We start from the raw sequence: 12,907 nt of genomic DNA, 5'->3' as shown, positions 1-12,907 counted from the left end.
CAGGGGAGCCGGCAGCTCCATCGCTCTGCACGATTCTCATTATTTTCCTTCTAAATCAGCCGCGCTGGTGCTTTCTCTATTCAATAAAAGCCAAACGCAAGCCACGTCCCCTAATCTCTCGAACAGCAGCTCACTGCTGAGAAAATAATACAGATGTAACTTCCAGCATCGTACACTTTATTTTCCATTTATATGCAAATGGTGACCTCTCACCCAGGCTGTCTCAAAGAAGTGACTCCTTAAAAATGCAAATAGCACGCTGCAAGCAGTTACTGAGGCTGAGTTCTTCTTATACGATTATTATTATTTCTTTTAACCTCACCCACGCTGTAAAAACAACAGCTACACTGCCGGGCAGGAATGAAGACTTTCCAAACCCAATCACAGGACTGGCTCCCCAGGCGGCCTGTCAGGGAGCCTGCCAGCAGGGGAGGGGCCCCCGGATGCCGAGGGGTGGGGGGCCTCGCAGCCCCAGGGCGGGCTGAGCGTCCCGGCAGAGGCACAATGGTGTGGAGCCAGGCCTCCGACACCCGGGCAGGTGCGGGGACCGCAGGCCGCAGGCTGTGTCTGCTCCAGGCAGAGGCACAGGATTTCACAGAGGGACTTCGCACCCCAAAAGGAGTTGAGCGCTAGCGGTCAACATGAGTGACCCCTTGACCCCCACCCAGGCACACGTGCTTCACCCCCAGACGAGGAGTCGGGGTGGGGGTGGCGGGCGGGGGAGGCCCTCCCTCAACCCCCCAGGCCAACAGGAAAGGCCTGGACAGGAGGCTGGAGACGGGGCCTGGGAAATGGACACGGCCGCTGGGTGCACAGGCGGCGCTGGGCGGGGGCTTCCACGGCCCTGACCCACCCGGCTGACCGAGTCAGGACGCAGGCCAGGGAAGGCGCCCGCGTCCTCGCCGCGTCCCCCACACCCCCCAGGGTCCCCGGGATTGCCCCTGCAGGAGACAGAACTGTCCTGCCCGAGGAGAGGCGAGACGGCCGCTTCCTTCTTCCTTGAGACCACACTTTACTTCGGCTCTTGCAGTTAACCCGACTAGAACGGCTCTCTCTCGCACAAACAGGGTAAATCCAAGCTGCTCGCGGCTCCCTGAAGGCCTGTCCACGCCCTGGCTCGTGTCCCGTTCAGGACAGGGGACCGCCACGGGGGCAGGAGGTCCGGGCAGCTCTGGGGCCTCGAAGCCTGGGGGACGGGGTTCGACAACAGTCCCACTCTCCTTCTCCCACCCCAGTCCCTCTACCTCCAGGACGTGGAAGCACTCCTGTCTGGGGGAGGAGGGTGAACCCAGGGGGCTGCCACTGCAGCCCCAGCCCCAGGGCTCAGAATGGCCCCCATGTGGTGGCTGATTTTCGGGGGAGGGGTGGCCAGCAGAGACACCCACCTGTCAGCCTCCTACACTGCCCACTCCGCTGCCTTTTAAGTTAGAAATACTGGGGGGCTGTGCATGTGAATTTCCCAGTCTGGATGGGCATGCGGGACACGCAGAGCGCTAACACGGAACAGAATTTGGAGAGAACGCAAACCATACGTTTGCCTCCAAATGGCTCTGGGCAGTAAGGCGTCCATCGCCAGGAGGGGGGCATGGCGGGGTGGGGAGAGCCCCTCCAGGCCCTGCGCCCCCCACCTCCTCCCCCACGCTGACACGTGTGCTCGGGAGCTGTCAGGATGCTCTCTGGGATGGCATCACAGCAACAGTGGGACTCTGACGCTCACACCTGGGCCCATTTGGGGTCCCCCGCGTGCCAGAGGTGCAGGCCGCGGCGGAGCACGCGAGCTCAGGCCCTGGGGCTTGCAGGGTCTGAACCACACCAGGCAGCAGGTTCTGAACCCAGAAGCTGCACATGTGATTTGCAGCTGAGCCAGCAAATCCTGGCCCAGAAGCCTACAGCCGGTCCCATGACCCGTTCGCAGCCTTCAAGGGGGCTACAAAGTTTGCTAATGCGATTCGGTATCAAATACAAGCCGCCTTTCCTCTCCCTTTGGGCTGATGCACTGACCTCGGGGTCTCCACGGGTTTCTCTGATGGCTTCAGTGGTGTTTCTAGAAGCATCAGAATGGCGGGATACAGGAAGGCGGCAAGCTCACAGCTCCTCACAGCTCTCACACGTCGTGACAAGTGCTGCCTTATGTGTGCTGGGGGAGGGGAACCTCACAGCTAACATGCTTTGCTGCAGAATGAGACCCCGTGGGACTTCCCTGGCGGTCCAGTGGTTAAGACCTCGCGCTTCCAGTGCAGAGGGCGTGGGTTCGATCCCTGGTCAGGGAACTAAGATCCCACCCGCCGCGCGCGGTGCAGCCGAAGAAAAAAAACACTGAGACCCCAGGAAGCCAGGGCTGGGGCGTGGGCTTCATGAACTAAAAGGAGAGCCACGAACATCTAAGTAATTTAGCAAGAACCTAATCAGACCACTAAAAGGTAATAACTGAAACACCCCCGCAGTCTGGACAACAGAGCCTAACCTTACACCCAGGCCAACAGGGTCTTCACTCACAGATGGTGGAGGGAAAACTCAGAACCGAACACTTAAGCACTCTCTTGCCACCTTGATTCAGAACCTTCCCTGGCTGTCTCCAGCCCAGCACTGACAGCTCAGTGCCCGCGTTTACAAGGGCACCCAGGCCAGCACCTGCGTACGTACCAGAACCGCGAACGCTGAGGCACTGCCCGCCAGGAGGCCCCGACCTGGGGGCCTGCAGGCCCTCCTCCAAGGCAAGTGGGGACACCCACAAGGCGGATCCAATACGATAGCAGAGATGTTCCAACTACTGGACACCTAAGGGCGTGATTGTGACGCCTGGGAGGGTCCGCCAGGGGCCCGGGCGGCGTCTGTTAGAGGCCGTGGAAGAGAAGCTGGAGGTGAAAGGAGACAGGAGGTGGATCAGGGATCTTGGGGTGGCCCAGATGGGGGATGGAGAATCAGGTTGGAAGACAGGCTGGAGACAGACCCAGGACGTCTCCCACGCAGTGGGAAAGCACCCAGGAGGGCAGCGAGGGTCAGTGTGGTCTGAGGATGACCTCCTGGGCGGTCAGGCTGTGCAGGTGTGGGACTTGAGTGAGAAGTTCCATAATTACACATGCAAACTGATGGTTAACCAACCAATTCACTGCTCAGTTAGCAGTCTGGTAACCAAGCAGGCCGTCGTGAACCACTGAGTCTGGGAGCCCAGTACAGTTACAGTCTCAGAGCACCTTAGTTATGTCACAGGTGCAGCTCTGAGTCTGTGAAACGCCTTGTGCCCCCCTTCACTCAGGAACCACCGGGCTGCCCATAGGGGACAACGGGGGCCAAGCCGTTTTATACCCTGTAGGTGTGAAGAGTGAAGGGACACCGCCTGGCACGCAGGAAGTTAGGGACGCGCCCCAGACCTGCGACCCGAGGTGTCTAACCCTCTAGGACCGAGTAAAGCAGGCACGGGGATAAAGAATAACGGAGAAGCCAGACCCTCCTCACTCCCAGGCAACGGCTGGTGGGCCCTGGGTCCGGAGTCTGAGACAAGAGAGGCCGGGGGCTGCAGGCCGAGGGGAGGGCAGCCGTCCAGCCTGGAGCCCCGGGGAGCTCTCTCTCACGCTGCTGCTTTAATGTGGAGTTTTTAGGCAACAAAATGGGGGAAAAGGAGAGGCCCCAGATGGCTTCCCCAGGAGCCCTCAGACCAACATCGAGCAGGATCAAGGTGTGAAGCCAGGCGTGAGGGCTTGTCTGGCGGCAGCTCGGCCAGATGGCGCGTCCGGATGGACACAGCCCTGCGCCCTGCCCGCCACCCTGCGCCACGCGGTGCCTCGGGCCTGTCCCCGGCGCACCCTCCATGCGGACCCTGCTCCCAGGCTGCAGTCCGGAATGACCCCTCACACACCACACGTGTCCGCACAACCCCACACGGCCCCGCCGGGTGCCTGAGCGGCAGAAGGGGGGCCCGGGGACGCAGAGCGGCCAGCACTGGGCAAGGGCTCTGCCCCCTCCGGCCAGGACTAATCCTGGACAGAGGCAGATTAAATCATCCTTGGAGTTACCTTCATTGCATCTGATTAAAATAACACTGCATTTTTTAAAGTGTAAATTCAAAAATGAAAACAGGAGGGAGCGTGGACACCAGGCTCCAAGCAGAGGGAGGCCAAGCACGAGCAGCGGCCCCTGCTGGCGAGCATTCGCCACTCCGCCCTCTCTGGAGCCATCAGCCCAAACACGCCTGAGAGCAAAGCATTTTAAGCCAGGCGGAAGACGTCTCTCGTTTCGTTTTGAGGGTTTTTTAAGCAACATTTGGGGGAATCCAGCCATCTGTGAAGGACAGGACGTATGCCGAGGACCTCGAGGCATTCCACCCCAAAGCCCTGCAAGCAGCCGGGAGGGGTCCCGAGAGGGTGGCCCTGGGGTCTTCAGGGAGCAGAAAGCCCACGCGGGGGCAGCTCCGGTGGCAGCTGCTCTCATGCCTTCTGGGAAACAGCATTTTCCTGGCTGAGTAATCTCCCTGCGGTGCCGGGTCCCAAAGACCGTCTTCCCATAAACTCACACCGCAAAATTCCCGTTAAAATCGCCTCTGTAGACAGCTGACTTCAGAGTGAGTTTACAAGGAAGGAGCTGCCAGGGCTGGAGGGAGGGCCCCCAGCCAGGCTTTCCACAAGATAAACGTCAGCAAGAAGGGGATCTGGACGGGTCTTCCAGGCCTGGGACCGGCGTTTATCCCTCCAACGCGCAAGGCTCACTGGTCGCCCAGTGCCCTGCCTGCCTGGGGGGCCAGGTGACAAGGCAGCCCCTGCCCACCCGGCAGACACCCTCGCCCCTGCCACCTTGTCCACTCCGGGGCTGAGCAACGTGCTCTGGTCGCCCGTGGCCCCCTCCCCAGCCAGTGGGGGGTGGGAGGCGTTGAGCAGCCCCTCCCCCGCCTTCTCTTCACCAGAGTGGAAGTGCCTCGTGCACCAGGGGGAGCTCGGCCCCAAGCAGCCATCAGAGCAGTGGCCCGAGGCCCAGGGGCACTCCCCCACAACCTCAGTCTGCAGGCCCCTTGTCCTGCCGTCTCTGCCAGTGCTGGGCCATGCAAAGCAGCATTCCACCCGTGCAACCATCGCCCGGGCTGGGCACCACCAGCAGGGGCCGGGCTGCACACACACCCCAGGCTCCCCGACCAGCTCCCAGCGTTGGCTCAGATCCCCTCTGCCCCCGCCCCGAATGCCCCACCCCCATCACACAGAGTGACCCAGGTCCTCACGGGCACATTCGGCGACCCCAGGCCGGAGGAGGACAGTAGGGCCCAGAGAGGAAGGGCCTTGGCTCTGGGCAGCACCGGGGAGAGCGCCCACCCCAGCCAAGGCCAGGGGACAGGCCAAGCTCCGGCCAGAACGGGCTAGCTGTGGGTCAGCGACCCGTGGGGCTGAGGGCCCGCAGCTCTCTCCTGTGCCAGCACACTCTCTGCAGGCCTCTCCCGAACGCCTCTGGGCACTGACAGGGCTTTCCAGGACAACCTCCTCTGACCCCAGGAACAGGGCCACTTTGCCGACCCAAAGGCTCTGCCCGCTGTGTGGGGACATCTCAGGGCGGGTCCTACTCCCTCAGGCACCAGGAGCGTTCGGGGCAACGGGCAATCACTGCCTTTGGCAGAATCTTCCGAGAGGGTCTGGAGCATTGGCTCCAAATACTTGGGGCTGCCTCCAGACCTGTGGGGACTGCCTGAGGGTCGCAGAGACTCCCCACCCCGGGTCACACTTTAGACAGAAGCAGCCCCCTGCCCTCAGTGAGTTCCCGGGCCCGTATCTGGGGCCATGGTCCAAAAGGGTCAGAGCCCGGGGGTTCCAGAAGGAAAGGTCTCGAAGTCCAACTCTCTGAGGACCCTGGTCAGCCCCCTAGATCAGCGGACACCCTGGGAGTGCCCGCGAGGCAGGGGCACCTTGCAGGGGCCTCAGTCTCCAGCCCTGCGGGGCAGAGGGTTCGTGAAGCTACTTCCTTCTCTTCGCAAGCAAATTGCCCCGTGAGCCCTAAGCCAGCCTTCTCTCCCCACTGGCGCCACAAAACTCCAATCCCTGCTCTCCCATTCTTCTGTTTACCATTAATTAACAGGGCCATATGGAAGGAGGTGAGAATCACAGCCGTGGGCCAGTGGGAGGGGAGCCCTGGTGGTGAGGAACCTGGACCTCTCCCCAGTGGCCACCCAGCCTCCCTGGGCCGGAAGAGGCAAAGTCCAAGCACATCCTCTCACACCGAGGCTGAGGGCCCGCTTCCTCTGGTTTGCCCCAACACTCTCCTGCCTTTTGTTCACTCAGCCACTAGCCTCAGAGGTGTCCTCAAGTCTCTCTGATTTTTTTTAACCACTGGGGCAAAAGTCCTCGTCTCCCTCTCCCAAAAGGATAATGATAATTATCGCCGTCTTTCTCGCCATTACAGTGACACAGTCTGATGGCCCAAGACAGAGCCCACATCCTGCTACCAGACCCACCTCTCAGAGGTTTTGTTTCAGAAATTAAAGCCCAACTTTACCGGCCAATGATGTCCACGGATGCAAAGGTGATGCTGAGAGCAGAGAAGCCCTCGGTGACTCATAGCAGCTTCACAACAAGGACCCGCCACACCACAGCCCAGGGGCCACGGGCAGCTTGTTTACCTTCCTGATTCACAAAGAGGAAAGTGAACCCAGCAGACAAAGTCCACGGCCCAGAACACATCACCCTCCAGGCAACGGCATCACATCATTCAAGGCTCACACGGACTTCCTGCCTAAACCTGATTTCTAGTTTTAAATACAAAAATCCAGTTACGCTAACGCTATAAGCAACCACACTTGTGACCCCGATCACATAATGAGAAAAGGAGGCGAAGGGACAGCGATATTTACTGCAGGGCATCTATCCTGCAGACACACGCACCCTAGTTGTTGTTCCTTAAGTTTAGGAATACGTGACACGCAAAGACAGGACGCTCACATGACCACCTCTGCTCTGTCTTGGGTGGGAGCACGCATGAGGTCCCGACGGCGTCCCCCTCGAGAGAGAGGTCTTCTGCTTAAGGAGCCAGCGTTCTCCCGGGGAACTTAGCTCCCGGGTCCCACGGCTGCAGATACATCTGTGTTTCTCTTTCAGAAAAGCACACAAAGTTTCTCGTCTCGACACAAGGTCCCCCAGTGTCTTTCTGTCAGACGCACAATGTGTCCCCTAGATTCTCAGAGTGGCCAAGCGCATGAGCAAAGCCAAGGAGGGACAGAGAACTCGGAGGAAAACGGCCGCGGGCAGACCCAGGAGGAAAAGAAAGCCTCGGTCCAACAGAGCAGCTTTAAAAAGCCATCCCCAGACCTGCTTTTCCAGCAAAGAAAGCCTTCACGTCAGAAACTAACCCTGCGTACCCTCTCCCCGTCTCCACCCGAGGGGAGAAGCCAAGCGCTGGGCATCTGCCTTTGTCAGCGAAAGAACGTAACATTGACTTACCTTTTTCCCCACAGCTATTGTCTGTCCTCTTTCAAAATGACATCACGGAAAGCAATCATGAAATTTACATGGGGGTGCGGGTGTTCGGGGAGGAGAGGCGAGGCAGCTGCCTCCCTTCCGGTGGTCGCATGTGGGGAAGCCTGTGTGCGGGTTTCAATTAAATATCCTCTCCCTTTAGTGTGCGAACTCCTAAGCCAGCTAAAGGCGACGTCTCATTTACTTAATGACCGCTCTCATTAGCAGCGGTGGCACGGGCTGGCGGAGAGGCTCCTTTGTAAATACGCTACCCATGAACCCTTGGGGCTCCAATATATCTGTTTACTCTCTGAGGTGAAATAAATTTACAGTATAGCATCAGAAAGATGGATCTGCTGACGGGGAGCGAGAGGTGTCCAGGCCGGCAGAGCCCCTGTCTCCCGCCCCAAGCCTCAGCCCACAGAAGGTGCTCGCGCTTGCCCACACTGATTCATAATTAATATGCAGCACGATTTGGGTTTTTTTAATGCAAAACACACGAAAGGGCAGGGAGCGTCACAATCACCAGGCTCACCCCCCTCTGCTTTCTCCACCAGTGGTTCAGTCCAATAATTCCTAATAGCAGCGACCGGAATGACAGATGCCCTGGGTTAGCACGGCAGCAGCGAAAGTACTTTACAATATTTATCGGTGGTTAGGAATATGACCTACCATCATAAAGCACGAGCTGCAGAATTTATTACTCAGATGAGCCAGGAGGGTTACATATTGGCTCATCTGCATATTCAAGTACCAGTGACTTAAATGGATACGGATATATTGTTCAAGTGCATAAAAGGTTCCTACGGCCACAGACCAAAACATAGTCACATACACAAAGAGTAGATCAGGAAAAGGTACTTTGCTTTCATCACACATTCCCTTTTTGTTTCAAGTCTAGAAATAATAAAACCCTCTCACAGAGAGCTTGAGCACTCCCGAAGCCACAAGTATCCTACGCCCTGAAACCACTAAGTTTATCCCAGCCAGAGGGAAGCACAACCACTCAAGTTCTATCTTTTTCAGTCTTTTTCAAACTGCCTGCGAGGAGCTGGCCAATGAAAATCGGGAGAGAAAAAATTCATAACACACACAATGGACGTGCCCGCCCGCTCTTCAAGCAACCCAACCGTCTGCTTTTTTAGGTACTGGGTTTGTGATTTTTTTTCCACATTCGAGGATAAATGTAGGACTTTCCTCAGTTAAGAGTACCCAGGAGCCAGGGTACTCCTGCTTGCTACCCAGATTCCCTTTCCCTACAGATAAAGCTAGCAAACTACTGTCCTTTATCATAATCAGGTTGTCAGAAACTGTACTGTGAAACACGACGCAAGCTGGATTGCAGACACCCGCACAGAAGGGACTGTCACAGGCCAGCGCGAGGGCCAGCGAGACCCGTGGCCCAGAAGTTCGGTGCAGAGATCGTGACACAGTAAGTATCAGATCCTGGCAAGTGACGCAGGAACACACCGCCCCTACGCTAATTAGCACTGAAGCGCGCAGGCCCCCAAAAGCATGAATGGGACAGAACGGAAACATCTAGCTTTCTCTAAGAGAACATTATCGAAGGTCAGCTAAAACCCTTCCACAAGCAATTATTCTCGACTTGCAGAGCTGCTTCCACATCACATGTAACCCAATAAGCTTCAACCGAAAAGCAAGTATGTTCAGTTCTTATACACACACATCCTTCTCAACAAATAAAATGTACTCAGAGGGATCTTTTAGTGTGAGCAAAAGGAAATAAAGGCAAAAGCCCTCACTGGTCAAACTGAGGATGAAATATTAATCAGCCAAACGAGAACAGCTTGAGGCCCCTGCCATGACAGCTGAACATTGTTTTTATTCTTTTCTAAGCTCACATCCATTAGCATAGAAGGACACGTTCAGTTAAGAGCTCTTCTGAAAAGCCATATTCTGTCTCCTCTGGACACGCTGGGAGTGCTGGGATGTTTTACATCCCAAACCTTTGGCATTCAGAAATTCTATTAAACTCTTATCGGCAGGCTGCAGGCTCAGACAGCCCTGCACGCCGTTGTTCCAGGATGGAGATGGAATCAAGGGAGGGCTGGCGCTGAATCAGCCAATTCCCCAACAATACCCAGTGCTTCATGAAAGCATTTAATTCACATACAGAACAGTCAAACTCAGGAAACAAGAGCAAGCAGAGGTAACAGCAAGAAGAGATCAGGATGTGCAACAAAAGGACCTGGGATGACATAGCTGTTTTTGCAGGCAACAAATTACACTTGCTCACACCCTCAGGTGCCTGCAGCTCTCACACCTCCCCGCTGGATAAACAGCTTCCCAAGGCGTGCAGCCCGGCGGTCCGGAGTGGGGCCTCTGGACTCCACGTGAGGCTGCTCAGGGAGCATTCGAACGAGCTCAGCAACTTCAAACTGGTGCCTGTTCCCAGAACCTGGGGAGAAGCAGCCCTGGGAGCCCCACGCCAAGGAGGCCATAGCTGCAAGAGCCGGTTCAGACGTGTAAAGTTCAAAATCTCGTCCCACTCCATCGAGAGAACAAGGAGAAGTTACAGGAAGGGAGCGGGGGAGGGCCTTAGCCGGCAAGTTTTGAGGTTTGGTGGCTTCCTTCAGCTTAAGTGTGGGATCCAGACGAGCCTGGCTCTGATCAGCACGTTGGACAGCGCTCCCTCGCCCGAGGGCCCTTTGTTCCCTGGCACAGCCGGGACCTGCACTCCGTGGTCGCTGAGCCCCGGCGGAAGGGGCGATTCCAAACCAAGGCTCCCAGCCTTGCTTGTAAGTGACAGCAGCAAGGTGTCACTAAAAACCTTCTTTCTCACACGGGGGAAACTGTCAGGATTATTTTAAATCATAAAATATTTTCTTTTCCATAACTAAGCAAGGAGCACGTTGCTCCTCTAAGCTTTATTTCATAAAAGATCTGTGGGGAGGACGCTTGTGACTCTTAAGTTTGGAAGATCCACAGGGAAACACCCTCTGCCTGATGGGAGGGTCCTCAAACGCCACGCGGGAGAAAATGGGGAGATGTGCAACACCAAACTTGCAGCACTCGCTTAGGAAGTGTTTTGTGGGAGCTGGGCAGGCAGGCTCAGGATCGCTTAGCTGGTAAGATCATTTCAAATAAAGTGTAATTACTTGTGCAAATCTGCACACAGACATTCCAAGTGTCAGTTCGTTTGTTTCATAAAAACTCTTTCAAGTAATTTTGGTCTAAACTTTCTGCATCTGTAATTGGCACCGCCTTCTCCGGTGACCAGCTGGGGGTGAGCGTTTTCTTCTTTCCCTCTGAAAGCTTCCCTGCAGATGGGCGCCCGCCTTAAAGCTGCAGACGACAATTAGGGCCGTTGTGTGTGGAGCCGCAATGGTCAGCATTAATATTGTATACGAACAGCTGAGGGCGAGGGGGGGCCCTGCCCCAGGCAGGCTCTGGCAGATGGAGCAAACAAAACCGAGGGCCACTCTCTCCAGCACCCTGGGCTGACTCACACACACTCTCACACACACACTCCGGCTACACTGTGAGACTGTTTCGCGCTGAGACATCAAACACACCAGCCCTTTGGCGCTGTGTACACACTTACACACACACTCACACATCTGACGGGGAGAGTACTGCACTGTGTTAGCGCCTCTCACACGCAGAGTAACTGCCTGTGAGGAAAGCGTTTTACTACAGCGAGCCCTGGGCGGACACGCCAGTCACACACACCCCACCCGCGGCCCCCACCTGCCAAAGACAGGGTAGGCGGCACGGGGCCCTGCAGGCCCCGCCCTCAGTGTCCACGGGCCCTGGCCTTGCTCAGGAGGGAGCATGTGTCTGTCACCTCCTCGGCTGCCCAGAAAAGAGCACTGAGAGCTGATGGGGACACATCTAATTAGTCCCTTTGGCGTCTTGGCAGAAACCTGTGAACAAGGCGGGGGCGGGGGGGGTGCCAGGGGGGTGCCGGGGGGTGCTCAGTGTGGGGAGGGGGGAGGTACGCACCCAGGAAGGTCCCGCAGAGCATCATCCTGGCTGGGCAGACACACCTCCACTCCGAAGCTGGTACACACGGTCACTTCATGCTGCAAAAAGTTGTGACACAAACTTCTGTGTCCCAGGGCCCTGGAGAGCTCCCTTCTCATGCAGCCAATCAGGGCCAGGGAGAGATAATCACAAATCGATGCCCTGCCAATGAGGTTCCCTGCCCCACACAAAAGGGCCCCGGGCCCCAGACAATGAGCCCCGCCTGCAGGTGGAGGGAGCAAAGACACAGCCCCTCACACTGAGGGACCAGCAAGTGAGGGATGGGAGGGGCCCTTCCCGAAGAGGCCCCTCCTCCCGCTTGCCCCTCCCCTTCTTCCTCCTACTTTTCCCCTCCCATCCCCTCCCCTCCCCTCCCCTCCCCTCCCCTCCCCCTCCCCTCCCCCTCTCCTCCCCTCCCCCTCCCCCTCTCCTCCCCTCCCCCTCCCCCTCTCCTCCCCTCCCCCTCCCTTTCCTCCCACTTCCCTGTCTCCCCACTTAACCCCAGACCAAGTTAGGCCAGAAACCTAGTCAAAGACCAGTCACGATAAGTGGGATGGGATCACGTCTGGATAGCCTGGACCTGCCTGCAACACAAACACTGACTACCAAGGGGGCAGGCCCTTGTGGCCCCCGGAACGATGGACTCCCCACCACCCAAGTGTGAAGCTTGGGGCGAGGTGGGGAGGTGAAGAGAGGACCAACTCCCTCAGGGATGCGGGGTTCGGAGGGGGACCCACAGGGGCAGGGGAGGGGCACGTGTCGGTGTGGGATGTATTAGGCCTTTCTGGGGTGACCCCTCCTGCCCTACCCCCTGTCAGTGAACCTTTGCTGCACACCAGGGCCTCTGGAGCAATAAGGTCGGCCATCACCAGACCTGGCTGAACCCTCCCAGCTCCTCCCTGATGCCGGGAGGAAACTCCCACTCACCCCAAGGCAACTCAGGTGTCACCTTCCTCGAGGTCCCCATCGCACCCTCAGCTCGGGTGCTCCCCTGCCTCTGTGCAGGTCTCCATCGCACCCTCAGCTCGGGTACTCCCCTGCCTCTGTGCAGGTGTCTGCCCCTGACAGGTGAGGCCCATGCAGCCTGCGGCAGCTACAGCCCGTGGCGAGAGCCCCACACTCACTGTTTCTACGGGAGACCTGCGAGGTGGGGCTGGGTGAGCTCTCCTAGGCCTTGAAAGGGCCTGAGGACGACCCCTGGGAGGTGGGAAGGGTCAGATGAGACCCGAGGGCCCCCCTCCGACGTTCCTCTAGAGCAGAAGTCCTCAGATCTGGCCCCTGGGGGGGTGGGATGGTCCCATCCTCACAGACTCGCCCCTTAAATAAAGCGTGAGGGTGGTGAGGACAGCACTCGGGCCAGCGTGAGTCTGAGTCGCGGCAGCCCAGGCTGCTTTGCAAGCTAGAGGGACGGGTGCCGGGGGGGCGGGCTTCACCGTCCTGGAGCCGGAGGAGGGAAATGTGGACAGAACCCAGGCCATCCCGTCCCCTCACAGCCC

General features: G+C 57.7%; 1 protein-coding gene across 7 annotated transcripts in view; it reads right to left on the bottom strand.

The window, feature by feature from the left end:
* The window catches only part of MYT1 (myelin transcription factor 1), a 106,593-nt gene that overhangs the window by 70,094 nt on the left and 23,592 nt on the right, over nt 1–12,907 (bottom strand). For 4 of the 7 annotated variants that reach the window (XM_067708834.1, XM_067708828.1, XM_067708830.1 and 1 more), the window contains one exon: nt 11,391–11,470. In XM_067708834.1, the coding sequence (XP_067564935.1) occupies nt 11,391–11,415 (25 nt within the window). In that variant the 5' untranslated portion in view covers nt 11,416–11,470. Of the gene's footprint in view, nt 1–6,911; nt 7,260–7,409; nt 7,838–11,390; nt 11,471–12,907 lie in introns of those variants that run through there. The other 3 variants (XM_067708833.1, XM_067708831.1, XM_067708832.1) reach the window with 3 other exon arrangements.

This window comes from Pseudorca crassidens, chromosome 15, assembly GCF_039906515.1.
Source record: "Pseudorca crassidens isolate mPseCra1 chromosome 15, mPseCra1.hap1, whole genome shotgun sequence".
In the NCBI taxonomy this organism is placed as follows: domain Eukaryota; kingdom Metazoa; phylum Chordata; class Mammalia; order Artiodactyla; family Delphinidae; genus Pseudorca; species Pseudorca crassidens.
Note: the sequence above shows the minus strand (reverse complement) of the source record. Positions and strands in the feature narration are given on the sequence as shown.